Genomic DNA, 22,931 nt, shown 5'->3' on the forward strand with positions numbered 1-22,931 from the left:
TGCTGGTGGTGCATCTGGGAGAAGCTAGTTTCTACTCTTGCTTCGACATCCTACTCTAGTGGACCTGCATCCTCCACCTCTCCGAGCTGGTCTGCTCCCGGACTCCCGGAGTTTGAGGGTGACGGCTCCCTGGAGCTGAGGACTTATGACCTCTGTACTGCTCTGGTTCCCAGGGCTGGGGAATGGTCAACAAAAATTCTTCTTCATCCCTATTTGCCTGTAGAGTTCCTTCCACTTTGTCCTCTCTGGATTTGTGGTTCCTTTGCCTGCTTCGTCAGTTTCCTGAATTTGCTGCATCCTCCTGTTAAAGTATATTCTGGACTTGGGATGTATAGCAAAATATTAACTTCAGCAACCAACTTTAGACCTGAACATGGACTGTAGGTTAAATTTGAAATGCAGCTCTGGACAATAGGTTCCTAGAGCTTTGAACAGCTTAATTGAGAAACCACACAATGTTGATTAGCATTCATTTTAGGTGTCTAGAGTGTGGGTGCAAAGAAGGAGGTGTGAAAGTTGTGTGTAATTCAAAGGAAGCATTGTTCATACATTGTAAATGTAGAATTGTCCTTTGATCTTTAGCATATAAAATGTCATGTAATGTTGGGTCAAGCAGGCCTCTTCCTCCAAAAGGGTCTCAATATGATGCCTGCTGTGTCTCATTTTGTTGAATAAAGTTCTACTTTATTTCTGTCAGCTGCATCTCTCTGATGACTTTGTTCACACTACAATATTTGGAGGCTGGTCCGGGATACTTTCTTCTGACCCATAGTGTGGCCTGCAATCTCAGCAGTCTACGTCGGTGAGTATTTTTAAAATTAGCATTCGCACTTGGAGCTGTTTGGGTCGGTGGCTACAGCATCACAAGGTGTCACAAACCTGGCGGAGAGCTGAAGTGGTAGATATAAAAGTAGTGTGGTGTGTGTACGTGCTGACACTAGACCTTGTGCGTTAATTTGGTGAGACGGGGTCACCAATTGTAATCAGTGGTTGTTGTAGGTTTAGGCCACCAGTGGGGGTGTGTCTACTCATTTCGGGTACTATATTTTAGCATACACATTTGCAAGTGTCTGTGTGAAAGGGTCTCAATATGATGCCTGCTATGTCTCATTTTGTCGAATAAAAGACTACTTCATATCTACCAGCTATGTCTCTCCAGTGACTTTATTCACACTCTGACTAGGAGAGGCTGCTGGCATCTGTCTTCTGCCCTGCCCTTTCCTTCCCATTCCTCTTTATACTGTTAGATAGTGTCTTCTCAGACTTCTTCCTTTTCACTACACGCCTTTCTTCTTCTTGTCCATCTGCACTAGCCTGCTCCTCTGATTCCTCTTCATGTTGTGGAGGGACCTGGGGAGTGAGAACTCAGGCCTTTCCTCGATCCCAGTCTTTGTTTCAGCCTGGGCTTCGGCCACTGCACTGATAGTGGGGGTGTCAGCATCTCTCTGGGCATTATCAGTTCCAGCTCCCCCTCTTCTTGGCCAAGTGTAGGTGCCAACACTTTTTGCGAAAGCCTTGCAGAGGCGGCCTTCCTCTCCACAAAGGTTGCAGAATTATTTTTCCCTGCAGTTTGAGGTCTGATGGCCTTTGTTCTTGCAGTTTTGCACATGACTAGACTTGTTGGAATTACGGTGCAGCCTGGCTTGATTGGCATTCACTCTGTAACCATGTTTCCCTCTGATGGCAAAGACATAAGGAGGGTAGATGACAGCGCCAATCACATCTACCTCAGTTTGACATTTCTCTTCTCTTATGTCTTTCGTTTCTTTTCAAGGTGGTTGTGGTTCTGTCAGAGTCCGTGACCTACCGTTAAAACTGCAGTTCTTCGCAAGTGGTGGGTTTTCAGACCAACTGTGCAGCCTAGTGGTTTGCTATCTCCATGAATGGCCTGGAAGACATGTGCTCTTAGACTGGGAATTTGGAAGCTGGGGAGCAGCCCAGTGGATGACCTGGCTGATTTCACTGACTGAAACAGCATGAGAGACTGAAACACTGAGACCACAGGCGGTGCGTTTGCTAATTGTTGCTGCTGTCAGAGGAAGGCCCCTGTACTCAAGTGATCTCTCCCTCTCCCCCTCCCCCCTCTCCCCCCCTCCCCCCCTCCCCCTCCCCTCTCCCCCCTCCCCTCTCCCCCTCCCTCTCCCCTCTCTCCCCCTCTCTCCCCCTCTCTCCCCCTCTCTCCCCCCTCTCTCCCTCTCTCCCCTCCCCATCTCCTCCATCTCCTCATTCCCTTCATTCCCCCAATTCCCCCCACTCTCTCCATTACACCACTCCCCATCCCCCCACCCCCTCGAGAGTGGGACTTGGAGAGTGACAGGGAAGATTGTAACATCGGAACGATGAGTTGTTGTTGTTTTGTAGGAGTGACCTCCCTCTCTGTCGGTGGAGAGAGAGAGAGCCTGTCTGAGGTACCGAAATACTGGGTTATGGACTGTAGTTTTGATGCACCCTGGATCGAGGTCTCTTGGGGGGGAGCTTTCTGCTGTTGCTTCCATGGTGAGCAGGTGGGGGGTGTCAGTGCTTCCACTGGTGCAGTGGGGGGGGGGTGGTGGATGCTTTTGCTGTTGCTTGTGTAAAGGGAGGGGAAAGGGCCTTTGGGGCTTCACTGTTTCTCACATTCATTCTATGGCATTTCTTGTTTCGTGGCTGTCCGTGAAAAGTATGAAGTTCAGGTTGTATATTGTGCACATTCTCTTGTATAAAATGAAACTTTGAACCTTTGAATCTGGCACTTGTCCAAATCCCAAACACATCCTTGACCTCCCTTTCTATTAACAGGTCAGGAAGGTGATGACATCATAGGTTGAACGTGTGCATTGCGATCACACACTCCGTCTGAGGGTGGGGACAATGAAGAGTGGCTGCAGTTTCAGCAGTGACAGCAGAGCCTTGCTTCCCTTTCCCAAAAATCCTGCGGGAACCTCTGCAATCCTGCTGCGTACTTGAAGGAGATGTCAAAGAAAACGTTACCGGTGAAGTCTTGGATGCAGAAGACGTTCTTCACCTTAAACTGGCAACATTGCTTATTGGGGGGGGGGGTCCAATGAAAGTGATTTCCCTCCCCCCCCAGTTATGATTCCTCACTGCCATCTTGTGAGTGATTTGGAACCCTGGTCCTCCTGGTGAAGCGTTCCTGCCTACACTTACCCTGACTAAGCTTGAATGTTGATTACTAGATAGAGATATTAGCTTAGTTTTTCAACCAGCATGAGGATCCAGCCTTATAGTACGTCAGTCTTACTGGCGTACTCTCAGCACTGAGACAAACGACGAAAAGCACAGCTAATGCCTCCTTTCTCACCCTGCGTACTGTGGCCACTTTCAGGGAACTATCCCAAGATTCCTCTGTACGTCAGTGCTGCTAAGGGTCTTGCCATTAACTGTACACTTTCCTCTTGCATTTGGTTCCCAAAATGCAACACCTCACGCTTGCCCAGAGTGTTCTTGCATACCCATTAACGGCCTAAAATTCAGCAGCACAGATGAAAGGAAGGAAGATTGTCTTTCACTAACAAGAGAGAGAGGAAAGGCAGACAGAGGTAAATTCGGTAAATTCAGCAACAGGATGGAAATAGGAGAGAGATGTTGGGTGTTGGTATCCATGTTACGTTGTCTCATGTGACAAGGGTGGCACAGTGGTGCAGCTTGGGGTTCCAGAGAACTGGGTTTGGTTCTGTCTGTCAGTATGGAGTTTGCATTTTCTCTTATGACCACATGGGTTTCCCCTCCATGCTCTGATTTCCTGCTATATCCCGAAAATATGCAGAAAGTTTATATTGCCCCTGAGTACAGATAGGTGATGAAAAAAATTAAAGGGGGCTCTTTGGTCATGAGAGTAAGTTGAGGGGGAAAGGCACTCATGGAACTGATCTACTGAGAGTTCACATGAATTTAGTGGGTTGAACAGCCTCTTTTGGTGCTGTATTGAGATCTAAATAATCTCGAATTACTCATTGTTGAGAAACATCTATCAATATAAAGCTTTATTGTCCATTCAAGGGATGTGGGCACGTGGCCAAGTGGTTAAGGCGTTCGTCTAGTTATTTCAAGGTCGCTAGTTCAAGCCTCACCTGTGGCAGTGTGTTTGTGCCCTTGAGCAAGGCAGTTAATCACACACTGCTCTAGTCTGTGCGCCCCACACAGACTTCCAATCTGTGCCTTGTAAGGCATGAAAATAGTCATAGTCATACTTTATTGATCCCGGGGGAAATTGGTTTTCATTACAGTTGCACCATAAATAATAAATAGTAATAAAACCATAAATAGTTAAATAGTAATATGTAAATTATGCCAGTAAATTATGAAATAAATCCAGGACCAGCCTATTGGCTCAGGCCTCATGCCTGACGCAGGCCTCTCATGGTCTGAGTTGACGTTCCCTCCCCTCCCCAAGGGATGTGGACTTCCCATACTGAGCCTCCTCTACACCTTTGAGACACGACGTATACTGGAGGACCGCACCTTCACTCCATCTGCCAACAAAGGCTGGCTTTCTCAGTGACCACCCCTTTTAATTCTACTTGCCATTCCCATTCCAATCTGTTGGTCTGTGGCCTCCTCTACTGCCACAATGAAATTTTGAGAGTACAAAACTTGCAGGTGCCTGTCAGAATAAAAGGTAAGGATAACAGATTTAGGGAACCTTGCTTTTCAAGAGATATTGAGACCCTGGTTAAGAGAAAAAGGAGGTGCATAGCAGGTATAGGCAGGTGGGAAAAAGTAAGTACTTAGGGAATATAAGAAATGCAAGAGAACACTTAAGAAATAAATCAGGAGGGCTAAAGGAAGGTATGAGTTTGCTCTAGCAGTCAAGGTGAAGGAGAATCCCAAGGCATTCTACAGATAAGTTAAGAACAAAAGGATTGCAAGGGACAAAATTGATCTGCTGGATGAGCAGAATGGCAGTCTATGCATGGAGCCAAAAGAGAAGGAGGAGATTTTAAATGGATTTTTTCTATCTCTATTTACTTTGGAGACAGACACAGAGTCTATAGAAATGAGGCAAAGCAGCAGAGATGTCATGGACCTTATACAAATTACAGAGGAGGGGGTGTTTGCTGTCTTGGGGCAAATTAAGATGGATAAACCACCATGCGTTCCCTTGGACCCTGTGAGAGGCAAGTGCAGAAATTGCAGGGGATGCTATCAAATTTATTTAAATCATCCTTAGCGACAGGAGAGATACCAACATTATTGAAGGGTATTCTAAAACACAAGATATATGAGTATTTGGATAGAGAGGGACTGATTGGGGATAGTCAGCATGACTTTGTCTGTGGTAGGTAGTTTCTAACCAATCTTAGAGTTTTTGAGGAAGTCAGCAGGAAGGATGATGAAGGCAAGGCAGTGTATGTTGTCTGCATGGACTTCAGCAAGGCTTTTGACAAGATCCCACACGCGAGGTTGGCCAAGAATGTTCAGTCACTTAGCATTCACGATGAGGTAGTGAATTGGATGAGACATTGGCTTTGTGGGAGAAGTCAGGGACTGGTAGTAGTAGTTGCTAGTGGAGTGCTGTGGGGATCGGTGCTGGATCCAATGTTGTTTGTCATCTGTATCAATGATCTGGATGATAATGTGGTTAACTGGATCAGAAAATTTGTGGATGACACTAAGATTGGGGGTGTAGAGGACAGTGAGGAAGACTATCAAAGCTTGCAGCAGGATCTGGGCCAGCAGGAAAAATGGGCTGGAATATAGCATATGGAATTTAATGCAGACAATTGTGAGGTGTTGCACTTTGGTAGGACCAATCAAGGTAGGTCTTACACAGTGAATGGCAGGACACTGGGAATTCACTGAAAGTGGTGGCACAGGTAGATAGGTTTGTAAAGAGAGCTTTTCTCACATTGACCTTCATAAATCAAAGTGCTGAGTACAGGAGATGGTATGTTGTGCTGAAATTGTATAGAACATTGGTGAGAACTATTTTGGGGTACTCTGTGCAGTTTTGGTCACCTACCTACAGGAAAGATGTAAATAAATTTGAAAGAATACAGAGAAAATTTACAAAGATGTTGGCACATTTGGAGAACCCGAGTTATAAGAAAAGATTGAATAAGTTAGGACTTTATTCCTTGAAATGCAGAAGATTGAGAGGAGATTTGATAGAGGTATGCAAAATGATGAAGGGTATAGATAGGGCCATTTCCACTCAGTTTGTGTGGGACTACAACTAGAGTTCATGGGTTAAGGGTGGAAAGTAAAATGTTTAAGAGGAACATGAGGGGAAACCTCTTTACTCAGAGGGTCATGAGAATATGGAATGAGCTGCCATCTTAATTTTAATATCTAAGAGAAGTTTGGATAGGTATATAAATGATAGGGATATGGAGGGCTATGGTCCAGGTGCAGATCAATGGGACTAGGCAGTTTAGAAGGCCTGGCATGGACTAGATGGGCTGAAGAGCCTATTTCTTTGCTGTACTTTTCTATGACCCTATGACTGTAATGGGTCCACTCTCAGGCTGGAGGGGCCACACCTCGTATTCTCTCTGGGTAGCCTCTCAGTGGATGGCCTGAACATTGATTTCTCTAACTTCCAGTAATTTCTTCTCCCTCCCCTTCTCACTTTTTAAATTCCCCATTCTGGCACCCCTCTTAACCCTTCCCTTCTCCTCACCTGCCCATTACCATCCTCTGGTGCTCCTCCTCCTTATCTTTTTCCCATGGTCCACTCTCCTCCTCTATCAGATTTCTTCTTCTTTAGTCCTTTACCACTTCCAACTCTCACCTCCCAGCTTTGAATTTCAATCCTCACCCACCTACTCACCTGGTTTCACCTATCACTTGCCAGCTTGAACTCCTTCTCTATCCCCGCGCCCCCCCCCCCCACCACAGACACCTTATTCTAAATGATTCCCCCTTCCATTCCAGTTCTGATGAAGGATCTTAACCTGGAACATTCTCCAGAGATGCTCCGCACCTGCTGAGCTCCCCCAGCATTAATTGTCCATGTTGGAGGCACTGTTTCCTCTAAGCCGTGCAGGTGCATGGTCGCACAGTCACAGAAATGCTCCCATGCACATGGCATTTGTTGCCAAGCAGCTGGAATTTTCTTTTAAATAATGTTAATATAGTTGTGAAATATCCTGTAATTAATTATGTATTAATGAATATAATCTACATATAAATTTTCTCAGTAATAAATGTACCACAACCTTTACTTTGAAACATTTTAGACCTGTTACAAATTGTAACAATAAACACAGAATGTAAGTCTGTAGCTAATTTTTAATAAAGCACCGGCCGACTTAACGCTGGCACCATTTGTCAAAATATTTTACTTTTGACATTGTGCCTGTTGGTTGCTTTCACTGCCTGACACCGTTTACTTCTGTTGTGAGTTGTGGTTTGTGTTTGTTTGATGTCCATATTACAAAAAAATAATTAAGTACCGCACATTTTTCAGGCTGTTTAAAAATTTCCTGCTCAGAGCAATGGTTGGTCCACAAAGCTATGAAATAAAAGAGGGAACATTGGTGGGAAGAAAGAAATTGTCCACATTTCAGTTTCTGCATCATCTGAAATGTTGATAATTTTATGCACCTCCCCTCCACACACACAGAGCCAAATGTTGCTTTACCCACTGATATCCTCCAGAAGATTGTTTTTTTGCTCCAGATTCCAGCATCTGCAGTCTGTTGTGTCTTCTTTTAATTATTCATGTCTAGTTGCCCTTGAAAAGGTGGTGGTGAGCTGCCAACTTGAACTGACCAGCTTTCAAGGTGTGGGTATATCATAATACTGTCAAGGAGAGTGTTCTTGCATTTTGACCCAGTGATGGCGAAGTAATGGCGATACATTTTCAAGTCAGGATGTGTGATTTGGAGGGCAATTCCTAGTTGTGCTGTTCCTCGTGTGTTTCTACCCCAGTATGATTGAAGAAATATTTACAATTGGACAAGGAATTACTGTAAATAAAATTTATTTTGCTCGATATAGCGCTTTTTCAGTAAGTGTATTTATCCAGTTTTAGGATGGGAACTTCTTTACTCTGAGTACAAGAGAGAGTGGTACAATGTGGAATATTAATAATTGCACAAACCCATCAGTATGATTAATAATCAGAATACATACAATGCAAATGAAGGATCAGTTGGTAGTTAAACTAGTTTACTGTCTCAATCAGACCACATTACAATAGTCATCAAAGTTGCTGGTGAACGCAGTAGGCCAGGCAGCATCTCTAGGAAGAGGTGCAGTCCACGTTTCAGGCCGAGACCCTTCATCAGGACTAACTGAAGGAACCATAAGAAAGAACTCTTCCTTCAGTTAGTCCTGACGAAGGGTCTCGGCCTGAAACGTCGACTGCACCTCTTCCCAGAGATGCTGCCTGGCCTGCTGCATTCACCAGCAACTTTGATGTGTGTTGCTTGAATTTCCAGCATCTGCAGAATTCCTGTTGTTTACATTACAATACTTATGGTTTGCTGAGATACTATTGATTGGGACCACAGCCAATGGGCTCCACCTATGACCTTAACGTGTTTTGGACCTGAATGTCCAAGTCTTCTGTTGATTTTCACTTCAGGAAGTAAAACCCTTCCCTTAACCACTGCTGATCTTTATTGTAAATAAAATAATAATTCAGTTAAACTTTTTGGTATCTTAAGCAATAGAATACATGCTGGTTAATGGCCCAACTAATTCCCCAGGCCATTCTATCTGATAAAGCTATGTTCCAGATGTGTTAATGTATAAAATGGACTCATATAGAAAATTCCGTCTCAACTAATGAGAGTCAAGGATGAGGAAGGAACTCCTGATGTGGCATTCACTCTTACTGGAATTTAAATGAATAGAACCATGGGAAAAGTAGAAATAATATGTAAAATTCACTTCTTTAAGATGTGATGAACATATTTTCTCCAATGAAGTTCTTTTGAAGAAAAGCTACTGTTGTTCGAGGGGAGATGGGGCAGCCAATCTGTGCAGAGCAAGATGCTACAGATGGCAGAGATATAGCGAAAGACCATCATTGATACGGATTTACTCAGCTCATTCAGTGTGGTCCATGAGGGACCACGTCTGGGAGAGTCGGCCAGTGCAGCCAACAGCCAGGATGCTCATTTATAAGCCAGTTGGACTGTCTTCTGTGAGGTTATTCCACATTTACTGGTAAGTAGGGAAATGGGATTGGTCTGTGAACACTCAAGGGGCTGAATGGCCTCCTTCTTTGTTATAAGAAAATGATGAAAGCAAAAGGTGGGTGGGCCATTAAGTTTCTCTGTGGTGTGCATGGACTACGGCTAACGTAAGGAGGGTTAATAGGTCTCACTGGTGTAGTCATTTACAGAGTAAAAACTGGACTTCAAAGCTAATGTTTGCATATAATACTGTCCAATGGTGTTTGAGGATAATGCCAAATAGAAATGGCCTTCACCCCTGACACCAGTACACCGTGACCAAACCTGGTATCCATGGGAACAAGAAAAAGCCTTTCCCATATCATCAGAGATTTTACATCGTTACTGGCGAGCAACGAAGCTACTGTCAAAAGTCTGCTCTAGATGCACATTGCTCGAGTATTTTTATTTAAATTTTGTTTAGAAAATAATTTCTAAAATTACAAGCGAATGCCCTTCAAAAACTTCTCATTGGATCTAAAGAATTTGGGAAATCCTGACCTTTGGAAGGAAGCTACAGAATAATTTTTTAATGAGTGGACCTGAAATAATTGGATACCATCTGCACAATTAAGTCCTGAGCTGATGTGAACATTCTCATTCTGCCTTTGACAGATGGTTATCTGGAACGTAATGTGAATTATAGATCTGAACAGCCTTGCCCCCACCTGCCCTTTGTTTCCCAGTCCCCATTCAGAATGTCAATCAACATAAGATAATGTGAGCGGTTTAAAAGATGTGAAGATTGATTGACTTCTCCAGGTTAATTATCTTTATGAAACAAACCATCTTACATCCGATAATCTGTTGTCCGATAAGCCACTACATCTATCACCTCTGAGCTCCCTCGGTTGTAGATCCAAAGCTATCAGTAACATCACCCATATCATCGTGGTCGGGAGTAATGCTAAGATTTGAAGGTGTCACATCTGCTGGTAATTAGCCACACTTCAGGAGTGAGAAGATGTGTCCATTGGTCCAAGTTATAAAGAGTTGAGAAGATGGATTTTGAAGTGAAGAGAGTGAAAGATATCCCTCTCACCTGGGTGGAGGAATGTGGAAATGTAGGTGCGAATGAGAATTTGTGTTGGCAGGATGAAGTACCATCGTAGTATAAAACACTGCGAGAAGGGTTTTCCACAACACAGGGCAATCTTTACACATGTAATCTCCAGCGATGACTGAGCTCAGAACACAAGAAAAAAGGTCCCTCAAGCCTAATAAATTCTGGTTCTTCCCAGTGCTCAACAACTCCTTATTGACTGAAAAATAAGAGTGGCAGAAGAGAACTCACCTCGCATGAATGTTCCAGCATTGTGATGCTGTGTCCAATCTTGTAGACAAGGCTCATTAAGGTTCCAACATATATGCAAACTTACCCTCTGTGTTCCTCTACTGCTTTCCTCTTTTGTTTCCCCTCACTGGCAAAGACAAAGAGAGAGCCAGACCAACCTATGTGTGGCATGATGACACCAGCCTGCGGTGAGATCAATCGATGTGCACAGTCCCACCAGTCTGTGTACACACGGACTCACCAGTTTACATGCAACACAGTCTCAGCAACCAGTTAATGGGTCTCGGAGCTGTGGGTGACCAGGACACTGGGGAGAATTTCATTCCCTGTTGGTAAATCGTGGCATATATCTATTGAGGACATTTTGAAAGATGGCATCTTACACACGGGCACACAGACACAGCTGCTGCCCCATTGTTTCAGTTCAATCCCTATCTCGATGCTGTGTGAGGAGATCACATGTTCTCCCAACTGCTCATGTCAAACAAGTGCAAAGGGCAGGTAAATTGGCTGCTGTGTGTAGGTACAGGTGTTGGGTGTTGTCAGTAGTAGGGCGGGGACTGGTACCAGCATGTGACATGGTATTGGTGGAGATGGGCACTTGTGGGTCAGTATTCTGACTCTCACCCAGCAGCAGGAGCCCAGTGGTGGAATGGAGCTCAAACCGGATGTTGTGGTCAGTTCCATGGACCATGTGGCCACTGACCTTGAGCCTCGGAGCGTCAGGGCGCCGTGTTCTCAGTCCCTCCGATTCATTATTGCTGAAGTAACTGACGGAAATAAATTGAAGATGGTTGTACAAGATTAGTGAAGGGGCTGGCGTTACAACTCAGCCGCCGTTAACACACACAAACGCACTCACACACCAGGAGCAGAGAGAGGAAGGTGAAGGCTGCACGCCAGGCCTGTCTATTCAAGGCAGACATGCGCGCGGCAAGATGGAAAACACCGCGGTAGGGCAAAATAAAATCTCTCCCCAGCTCCTGGGCACTGCCACCGCCCCAGCGGTGGAGAATCGCGTGAAGGCTGGTCCCCGGAGAATCACGTGATGGCGTGGCGGCGGGTCCCCGGAGGATCACGTGGTGGTGCAGCGGCTGGTCCCTGGCGGAGGACGTGACGGCGCAACGGCGGGTCCCCGGAGGATCACGTGACGGCGCAGCGGCTGGTTCCCGGAGGGTCACGTGACGGCACAGCGGCTGGTCCCTGGAGTATCACATCACAGCGCAGCGGTTGGGCCGCAGCGCCCCCTGGAAGCGGATGGCGGTGTGCACGTGCCTGCAGCGCGCACAGCCGACACTCCGCAGCAGCTCGCTGAAGAGCAGCAGGATGTGCCAGTTGTACTTGGCCGAGCACTCGATGTAGCCGCACTTCCACGTCTTCTTCACCAGGTTGGAGACGTTCCGCCTGGGGATGACGCGCCCTCTCTGCAGGTCCCGTTTGTTCCCCACGATGATGATGGGGATCTCGTTGGTTCCGATCACCCTGGGCAGGAAGGAGAAAGAGAGAGAGAGAGAGAGAGACCCGTGGATTATTAGGACACCAATTTAACTGCTGCTAGAACACAGTTGTACCTTCATTGTTGTTTTAAACAGTCCACAATACTGAGATATCAGAGAAGCAGGGAAGTAACGGCACAGAACCTGCTGCAGAGACAGGAACAGGCTGTCCCTAAAGTCTGATACCTGACTCCATAGGTTGTCTCAGGTTACGGCATGCTCCGTTCCTGGTTGTCTCAGCTTGCAGCTGGGATCTGCATCAGCTTATGGCCGGGATCCACTTTTCCGAGTAGTTTCTCACCCAGACAATCCGCCAGCCTGGAATGCAGCCCCAAACCGAGGTCCCACTCGACAGAAGATGCCCACAGCCCAGAAACCCCTTTCAAAGGTCTGCAAAAATCTGATTAGGATGTGCCGACATTCGGTGCCCTCCATTGACCTGGCTATTATTATATTTTCAGGATTGGTGTCTCTGCTAAGACCAGCACATTTGCCCATCTATAATTGTCTTTAAATAAATTCAATTAAATTCAGTTGAGGCATGTATGTATTCCAACCTAAAGAGGCTGGGGCTCAGATACGGAGATGTACAACTTCATGAGAGGTGTAGATACTAAGAAACTTTCCCCTATAGCAGAGGCTAGAGGGTATAGCCTTAAGGTAAGAGGTTTTAAGGGGATTTGAGAACTATTTTTTAAACCCAAAGGGTATTTGCTCTGCCTGAGAAGGTGATGGAGATAGGTAATCTCCCTCTACTTAAGAAGCACCCTTGAAATGGCCAAGGTATAGTAGGCTGCGGGTAACATGCTGGTAAATGGGTTTAGTGCAGGCAAAGGTACTGCCTGTCTCAGTGAAGATTCTTGCTCCATTACATAAGGAAATCCCTTAATGAAGGGTTCACCTTTGCGCAGTTATCACCATGCATCTGTAGATGGTGCTGCGATAGTATTCATTGTGGAGAGCTGCGCATCTCCCATCCCTCAGTAACCTGTTCAACAACTCTTCCACTCAGTTATATATTTCTCCCAAAAATCCATTCACACGCTTTCTGGAATTTACAATTACAAATTTCATCATCTAATATTGAAATAATGAGGAAATTGCTATAAATGAAGATAAAGGAAACGTCACACATCAAAGTTGCTGGTGAACACAGCAGGCCAGGCAGCATCTCTAGGAAGAGGTTCAGTCGACATTTCGGGCCGAGACCCTTCATCAGGACTAACTGAAGGAAGAGCTAGTAAGAGATTTGAAAGTGGGAAGGGGAGGGGGAGATCCAAAATGATAGGAGAAGACAGGAGGGGGAGGGATGGAGCCAAGAGCTGGACAGGTGATTGGCAAAGGGGATATGAGAGGATCATGGGACAGGAGGTCCAGGGAGAAAGGCGGGGGGGGGGGAACCCAGAGGATGGGCAAGGGGTATAGTCAGAGGGACAGAGGGAGAAAAAGGAGAGTGAGAGAAAGAATGTGTGTATAAAAATAAATAACGGATGGGGTACGAGGGGGAGGTGGGGCATTAGTGGAAGTTAGAGAGAAGTCAATGTTCATGCCATCAGGTTGGAGGCTACCCAGACGGAATATAAGGTGTTGTTCCTCCATCCTGAGTGTGGCTTCATCTTTACAGAAGAGGAGGCCGTGGATAGACATGTCAGAATGGGAATGGGATGTGGAATTAAAATGTGTGGCCACTGGGAGATCCTGCTTTCTCTGGCGGACAGAGCGTAGGTGTTCAGCAAAGCGGTCTCCCAGTCTGTGTCGGGTCTCGCCAATATATAAAAGGCCACATCGGGAGCACCGGATGCAGTATATCACCCCAGCCAACTCACAGGTGAAGTGTTGCCTCACCTGGAAGGACTGTCTGGGGCCCTGAATGGTGGTAAGGGAGGAAGTGTAAGGGCATGTGTAGCACTTGTTCCGCTTAAAAGGAAGCGTGATTGCTTTAAAAATATTTCACAGTAGCAATCAGATTCATCTGCTGAACTGACCTCTGGCCTCACTAAATGCCCACCCGATGCAGATTGGTGCAGACTTCTGTAGTTGAACGCCTGGACACTGGTGAAAATCTTGAAGTCTCTAATTGCTGTGAAATGGGGTAGAGGTTGAGAGAATTCCGATGAAAGAAGAAATTGTACATCTTTAGTGGGAATGAGAAACTGTAAGAATCTGAAGGGCTAATTCCCATTGAGCTTTTGGGGTGAGGTGGGAGGCTACAGACTGTTTAGTGTCCACATGGCTGAGGCAACAGAGACAGAAGTGAAGGCCAGTGGAAACAAATGTTCTGAAAAGTGCACTGAACTGAGGCTGTGGCTGTGGCCTGCTCCAGGCTTCGTGTCTATGGACCCACTTTTGTTCTGAGTGCTGTTTGCTTATTTTTATTGTTTGCATGATTTGTTTTTTTCTCTCTCTGCACATTGGGTGGTTGTCAGTCTTTTTTTAATGGGTCCTTTTGGGTTTCTTTGTGCCTGCCTGTAAGGACACGAATCTCAAGGTTGTACAATATATACATACTTTGATTATAAACATACTTTGAACTTACAGGGCGGGAGGAGAAGATGGTGGCGGCGCCTGCGTGTGCAGCCCTCTGGTGAAAAATGATATCGTATCTGTTAAATAGGGGCCGTGGACAATTCTGATTTGATGGAGAATGGATGTGAAATCACAGAGGAACATCTGGAGAAATTTCTGAAACGCTTGCTCGCTGCTGTCATTACTGTGTGGTCGGGAATCTTTTGGAGGGTAGGCCTCAAAATCCCCGGCCTTGCCTGCTTTTGGCGACCGAGAAGGAGGTCGAATCGTTCGGACAGAGTTGGCGTTCAGTACTCGGTGTCAGAGAGCTGATCAGAGCTCGTAGTTTTCGGATGACTCAGAGTCGGATTGTGGTCAGCATGTCAGGGGGAGTTTTTCTTCCTTCTCCCGTCTGCGTGAGATGTGGGAGATTTGAGAGACTTTGAACTTTACTGTGCTCATGGACTTCTTCATCAAGTTATGGTATTGTTGCACTGTTGTAACTGTATGTTATAATTATGTGGTTTCGTCAGTTTTTTCAGTCTTGGTCTGTCCTGTGTTTTGTGATATCACACCGGAGGAAATAATGTATCATTCCTTAATGCATGCATTACTAAATGACAATAAAAGAGGACTGCGTGTCTTCATAATCTAAAATGGTGGATTGCTCTACCAGCGGTGGTGGTGGAAGTAAGTATAAAAGTGGAGTTTAAGAGGCATTTCGACAGGCAGAAACGTGCAGCGAATGGAGGGATATGGGTTATATCCAGGCAGATGAGATTAGTTTCATGTGAGATCATGGTCAGCACAGCCACTGTTGGACAAAGGGCCTGTTCCCATGATGCAGTTCTGAGCTCTAATACCCCTAGGGAAGGAATGAATGTAATGTTTCCAAGTCTGGCAATGATAGAAACATAGATGGAAGAGCATGCTGTGATGATGTCATTGTGATTGTGCAATGGGGTGAGTAATTGAGCAAAAACCTGGCAAATGGAGCTTGATGTGGAGAAGCGTGAAGTCACATAAGAGGCAGATGATTACCTTAATGGAGTGAGACCACATGTGTGTGAAGTACAGGTGTTCTAGGGCATAAATCCCAAAAATACTGGCAGGCTGGTCCCACAAGTCAGTAAGAAGAAGTCAGCCTTTATGGCAGAGGGGTTGGAGTTTAAGATAGGGATGTTTTCTTCTAGTTGTGCAGGGTGTTGGTGACACGTCACTGGAGTACCGCACACAGTTTTGGGTCTGTTTAACCTCTTTAAAAGGATATAGTAGCATTGAATGCAGTCCAAAGGAGGCTCACCAGGATAATCCCCAGCATGAAAGCGATGTCCTATCAGTAGAGACTGGACAGCTTGGGCCTGTATTCCCAAGAGTAAGAAGAATGAGGGGTGGTGACTTTGTTCAAGCATATAAGATCATATGGGAGTGCGAGAGTGTTGATATTCAGATATTTTCATTAGTAGGGAATACTTGGACAAGGGAACGTTCTCAGTCTTTTAAAACTAATGTGTCTAGAAATTACTTCTCTCAGAAGCTGGTGAATCTGTGGAATTCTCTGCACCCGAGGGTGATGGAGGACAGGTCCTTTCAGGTCCTTCGATATATTTATGGTGAAGAGAAATAATTATTTGTAAAATCAAGGAATGGGGAACTGGCATAGAGGAGGAGTTGCGGCCAGTATGAATCATTCATGATCAAACTGAATGACAGGGCAGTCTTGAAGGGCTAGGCTGTCTACTCCTAAATCATGTTTTGGTGTTCATAAAAATAGGTTCACACAGATAGTCACACATTGGTAAATGCATAAACACACACACACACACATACACAAATTCTCTCCACGTCCCTCCCTGTCAGAATCTCTCAGGATCTTCTGTATTTCAGTCTAGTCTCTCCTCACTCTCCCAAAATCCTGTGGATACAAGCCTAGTTTTTTCTAACCTTTTCTTATAAGGCGATTTTCCCAATCCCGGTATCAGTCCAGAAAATCCTTGTCTAAAGTGCTTTCAACACAGTTCTGTAAACAAGTGTTCCATAAGTACACACAATACTTCAGATGAAGCTTCATTGTAATTGCAACACTGCCTCCTTACTTTTGTATTCAATTCAATTCTCTTTGCAATAGATAATTGTATTCCAATAGCTGTCCTCACCTCTTGCGCAGCCCTGCTTACAAGACTTCTGTGAATCATGCACTAGGAAACCAAGCTCTCTCAGCATCTCAGAGCTCTGCATCTCTCATCAGTGGATAACGTGCTCTTTCATTTCCCTGCAAACCCCTCGATTCCTCGCCAGTGTCGCTGACAGAAGCGTCACGGGAGATTGAAACATTGAGACAGGAAAGTGTACACTGCTGTCAAGATAAGTGATGCTGCACACTGTGACATCGAAACAGTGAGCTGTTTACCTCCCTTCTCGCTGTGGCAGGTGTGATATCTCAGTCTCTCCCTCGTTAGAGAGAGAGAGAGAGAGAGAGCCTGTGGGATGTCAAAGTGTTGGGATGTGCAGTTCTTTTTGGACTCTTTGAGGGCTTCGCTTTTGCTTGCATGGCAGGTGCTGTGGGGGGGGTTGATGCTTTTGCTAAGGCAGGTGGGGGGAGGGGGAGACTTGATGCTTACTGCTGCTTGTGCGTGGGGAGGGGGGCTTTGGGCGTTTAACGTTTTTCTGTCATTCATTTTTTTGGGGTTTTTCTTGTTTTGTGGATGTCTGTGAAGAGTAAGAATTTCAGGTTATATACAGTACTGTATACATTCTCTGATATCAAATTGAACCTTTGAACCATTGAAATTGATACACTTCCTTCATTATACGTGTAGGAGTGGAAGAACCATTAAACAAAAGCCTTTGAGAAGAAGTATAAGTTCCATGCCATTACTTTAAATAACTTACCAAGCTCTAATCCTAACCCTGTCTGGATATAAATGCAAGATAGAAGCTACCCCACTATTTTTCTGTCCTGGTCTCTGCAAGCAGTAAGCACCGTGCATGGCAAATCTCAATAGAGTCAGTGTGATGATACTGAGGAAAGATTCAAATGAGGGTGACCATAAATCTTCACATTAAAAGCAGAGTAGGCACATGAGGTTTGCTTGCAACTGGAACTTTGTCCTGCAAGCAAAGTTGTGAGGGAAGGTGCCACTGACATGGGAGAGTTGATTTCTAACACCCTCTGTTCTTGAAGCTGAGTGGCATTATACAGGAGAATCTGCAAGTTCTGTTTTGGACCTGAAAGTGAATTCCACGCTATTTATTTTAGAACTTTTTAAAGTAACTTTTCAAAAAGATTGCTTGTGTCATTGAATGATAGAAAATGATGTTAGTGGGTTCGGCCTAGTACATCACGGGTAAACCCTCCCAACTAGGCCATGCTCTTTCCTCGCTGCTGCCATCAAGTAGAAGGTACAAGTGCCTCAGGACTCGCACCACCAGGTTCAAGAGCAGTTACTACCCCTCAACCATCAGGCTCTTGAACCAAAGGGTATAACAACACTCATTCTACTTCTGGTGTTCCCAGAAACAATGGTCTCACTTAAGGACTCTTCATCTTGTTAGTTCATGCTCATTATTTAATGCTATTTATCTATATTTACCTTTACACAGTTTGTTGTCCATTGATCCTGTTTACAGTTACTGTTCTATAGGTTCGCAAAGCATGCCCACAGAAAGACAATCTCAGGGTCGTATGTAATGACATGTATGTACTCTGATAATAAATTTTACTTTGAACTTTGAAAATGGTAAGGACAAATTAAAAAATTTGAGGTAAATACTTGGTATTGCACAATAGGCTAGAATTATTCAGGGGGTTCAAATAGCAGAGATGTAGTATTATGGCTGTGGGGGGAAAATGTAGTAGTTCTAAATAAGCAACCTTTAAAAGGTGTGCTTAAAGGAATAAACCTTCAATCCCACAAGTTAGTGGACACCAGCCCTCCCCAATGAAGAATTTGAAGATCATAAATAGACTAGAGGGCTTAGTGTGTATTAATTCCAAGCCCTTGGAGTAATGAATTGGAGTGATTACAAATTAGCATCAAGTGCTTTTAATTCTTTGAAAGCATTTTGATGCTAACATCAGCTGTTCCTGGAGTTTATATATGATTATATCAAATCTAAAGTTTGGGATGTCTATTGCGAAATGAATCAAAGCTGTTTTCAGTAAAATTTCGAAGTACTAATGGTAATGCCCATCTCTGAATGCACACCACAGGGGTTTAGTGCAGTGAGATTAAGAGCTGTGTAATTAAATGGATCTCCACCTGATTTGTGAAGCCCACCTAATGCTGATATGCATAGCTGGATAATGTGCCCGCATGACTTGAGATCATCAGAGGCAGAGGGAGTAAGGATAAAGATAAGCTTTATTTGTCACATGTACATCAAAAGAGACAGTGAAGTGTGTTGCTTGCATCAATGACAAAAACAGTCTGGGGATTGTGCTGGGCTGTGGGCAGCCTGCAAGAGTCACCCTCTTCATGGACGAGTAGAGATGGCTAAGGAGCACTGACTGCAGGTGAAGACAGCACTGCGAAAGTCAGCGGCTTGGGTTTAGCAAAACTAACCCAGCAGGAGAAACCTTTATCAGGGTGAAGAGTCACAACTGGCTAAAAGATTTAGAAGCTCTGGTAGACCTTGATCACAGGTCAAGAGTTATGAAGAGTGGTTCCTTGACATGATATTTCACGCTGCCTCTCTTGGCAGATGCTGCTCGACCTCCCGAGTATTTTCACCATTTTCTCATGTCCAGCATCTGCAATTTTTTGTGTTGACTGTACATCAGTCAGAAAGAAGCACAAGGACAGCATTTGCTTGGGAAGGTGAGGTTTCTTCTCCCAGTTACACACTGCACTTTATTTATTTATGGATACGGAGTGGGACAGGACCTTCTGGCACAACGAGCCATGCCACCCAGCAATCCACTAATCACAGGACAATTTACAATGGCCAATTAACCAGTACATCTTTGGACTGTGGGAGGAAACTGGAATACCCTGAGGAAACCCATGGGGCCATGGGGAAACCATACAACTCCTTACAGATGGTGCCAGAACTGAACTCTGAACTCTTAATTCCCCAATCTGTAATAGCATCACGCTAACCACTACTCGACTTGGAATGCGTCAGGCCAAACTGAGCTGACCAATAAGTGTGAGTTCCATGGGGTAGTGTGCTTCCCATCTCACAGAAGGATGTACCACTTAGCTCAGTACCACAGCAGTGATCGGCTGTGCATCTGGGGAATGGACCAATAGAAAGCATTATTCAAGGGCTGAGCGCAGGAAAAAGGCAAGTGTTGTTGCGCTGGTGCTGACATCACTGGCAAAGTTGGTGTTCATTGGATGTCCCTACTTGCCCAAGGTGACTTTTGGGAAGTCACACCAGGATAAGACTTCCACAGTGTCTCGGTGAACCTTGTAGGTACATCATTTATCTATTTATCTTTAATTTATTTTGATACAGCACAGAATAGGCCCTCTTGGCTCTTCTCTGCCCAGCAACCCCCAATTTAATACTAACCCAATCATGGGACAATTTACAATGACCAATTAACCTACTGTGGTAAACCATGTATATATGTTGTAACTCGGTTACCTGTCTGGACACACCCCTCTGCTGACTGCCCCTGTGGCTCCTCCCACAGAGTCCTGTATAAAGGTGTTCGCCTTGCCCCTCCCCCTCAGTCCGGGGGCAGACACTCACTGTGGAGGTCGTATTGTACAGCGAATAAAAGTCTTTCAGTATTTTTACCAAACCTCAGTCTTTTGGAGTAATTGAAGGTGCTTCACCTACTAAGCCAGTACATGTTGGGACTGTGGAAGGAAACTGCAGCACCCTGAAGAAACCCACATGGTCACAGGGAGGATGTACAAACTCCTTACAGACAGCGGTGGGAATTGAACGCAGGTTGCTGGCACTGTAAAGCATTGTCCTAAACTCTATGGCACCGTGCTGCCCCAGAGAGTTCCCTCAGAGTGGGGTCATAGTACACAGGGTGGGGAAGAGGCTTTTGAAAACCTCTTCTTTATCACTTACTGAGTATAGCAGTTGGGATGTTATGCTGCAGTTGTATAAGACATTGGTGAGGCCGCACCTGGAATTTCGGTTTTGGGCAGAGGCTTAAGTCATTTCACTTTAGTTCAATATATTTAATTATTTTCAGGCATTTTACACTGTTTTCAGTATCATTCACCAGATAACACTCAAAAACATCTGTCAGTAGTATATTTAAACGCAAACAACAGGAATTCTGCAGATGCTGGAAATTCAAGCAACACGCATCAAAGTTGCTGGTGAACGCAGCAGACCAGGCATCATCTGTAGGAAGAGGTGCAGTCGATGTTTCAGGCCGAGACCCTTCATCAGGACTAACTGAAGGAAGAGTAAGGGATTTGAAAGTTGGAGGGGGAGGGGGAGATCCAAAATGATAGGAAAAGACAGGAAGGGGAGGGATAGAGCCAAGAACTGGACAGGTGATAGGCAAAAGGGGATACGAGAGGATCATGGGACAGGAGGTCCGGGAAGAAAGACAAGGGGTGGGGGGGGACCCAGAGGATGGGCAAGAGGTATATTCAGAGGGACAGAGGAAGAAAAAGGAGAGTGAGAGAAAGAATGTGTGCATAAAAATAAGTAACAGATGGGGTACGAGGGGGAGGTGGGGCCTTAGCGGAAGTTAGAGAAGTCGATGTTCATGCCATCAGGTTAGAGGCTACCCAGACGGAATATAAGGTGTTGTTCCTCCAACCTGAGCGTGGCTTCATCTTTACAGTAGAGGAGGCCGTGGATAGACATATCAGAACGGGAATGGGATGTGGAATTAAAATGTGTGGCCACTGGGAGATCCTGCTTTCTCTGGCAGACAGAGCGTAGATGTTCAGCAAAGCGGACTCCCAGTCTGTGTCGGGTCTCGCCAATATATAAAAGGCCACATCGGGAGCACCGGACGCAGTGTATCACCCCAGTCGACTCACAGGTGAAGCGTTGTCTCACCTGGAAGGACTGTTTGGGGCCCTGAATGGTGGTAAGGAAGGAAGTGTAAGGGCATGTGTAGCACTTCCTTCAGTTAGTCCTGACGAAGGGTCTCGGCCTGAAATGTCGACTGCACCTCTTCCTACAGATGCTGCCTGGCCTGCTGCGTTCACCAGCAACTTTGATGTGTGTTGTCAGTAATATACATAGTAATGGGTACACTACTTTGCGTCATCAAGAAATGTAATATGGAAACAGAGTCTTCTGCCTGATCTGTCTCTGCCAGCCATCAAATACGTATTTATACTAATCCCATTTTCTAAAACCCAGCCCATAGCCTCCCATATAATGGTATCACATGCTTAACTGAAGTGTTATGAGTGTACCTGTCTCCACCAAGCCCTCAGGCAGTGTGATCCAAATTCAAACCACCCCCAGGTGAAAAAATAATGCTGACACTCTTACCTTAATCCTATGCCTTCTGGCTATAGAACACTTCTGCTAAGGGGAAAATATACTTACTATCCACACTGTGCTTGACCCTCGTAATTTAGTGTAGCTCAGTCAATACTCCCAGCCTCCTCTGCTTCAAAGAAAACAAATCCAGCTTTTCCAGTCTCTTGTCATCTCAGGCAACATCCTGGTGATCACCTTCTGCACCCTTTCCATTGTAATTGTGTCCTTCTGGTGCAATACACAGTCGACTTTATGGCCAAGACCTTCTCTTAATGAAGAACCTTAGTGTGAAATATTAACTCTTTATTTCCCTCCATAATAGATGCTGCCTGACTTGCTGAGTAACAACCAGCACTTTGTGTGTGTTGTTCTAGATATCCAGCTTTTGCAGAATCCTTACTATATGTCCTTCCTATACTGTGGTGACCAGAACTGCATGCAGTACCAGGGCTGGGATCCAATCAATATTTTAATTAGTTGTACCATAATTTCCTTGTTCTTACATTGTATGCTCGATGAATGATGTCATGTATTCCATATTCCTTCGTAACCACTTCATGTCTCCACTGTAACTTCACTGATCACAGGCTTTCAATTACAACAGCAACTCGTACATTATTTTCAGTCTCTTATCCCCAGGTTTATTTGATCCTTAGGTCCCATGGCCTCATATTATGGAGCAGTCTTCCTTGTTGGACCTTGTCAAAGGCTTTGCTAAAGTCTATCTAGACTACATCAACTGTACAGCCACCTCTTGCATGGAAGGGAGGTAGTAGAGTGGGGGGTGGCACCAAGGGTGAATCGATACTACAGGTACTAGCCCAGAAGACAAGCCTGATCTAGCCTGGTCTGCTTATTGTCAAACCTTCCTTGTTGTTGGGTCTCAATCCTGGAAGTCCCTCCCTCAAGAACACTAAGATGGTGCCTTCACCTGCACGATTCCAGTGGGTCAACACCACCTTTTCGAGGACAAAGAGAGATGGGTCCTGAGCAGCCTTCTCCAAATGCTACAGATCGCCTGGTAAAGATATCCCTTCGGTACTCTTGGGGAGGGGGCTCTGGAAATTTGACAGTGATGATAGT

The 22,931-nt window shown here is 45.2% G+C and overlaps 1 protein-coding gene across 1 annotated transcript in view; it reads right to left on the reverse strand.

The window, feature by feature from the left end:
* Positions 1-8,327: 8,327 nt before the first annotated feature.
* Positions 8,328-22,931, reverse strand: part of LOC140187821 (ras-like protein family member 10B) — a 172,669-nt gene continuing 158,065 nt past the window's right edge. Inside the window, exon 4 of the mRNA XM_072243608.1 lies at positions 8,328-11,904. Within this exon, the coding sequence (XP_072099709.1) occupies positions 11,634-11,904 (271 nt within the window). The 3' untranslated portion in view covers positions 8,328-11,633. The remainder of the gene's footprint in view (positions 11,905-22,931) is intronic.

The sequence above is a fragment of the Mobula birostris genome, chromosome 25 (genome assembly GCF_030028105.1).
Source record: "Mobula birostris isolate sMobBir1 chromosome 25, sMobBir1.hap1, whole genome shotgun sequence".
NCBI lineage: Eukaryota > Metazoa > Chordata > Chondrichthyes > Myliobatiformes > Myliobatidae > Mobula > Mobula birostris.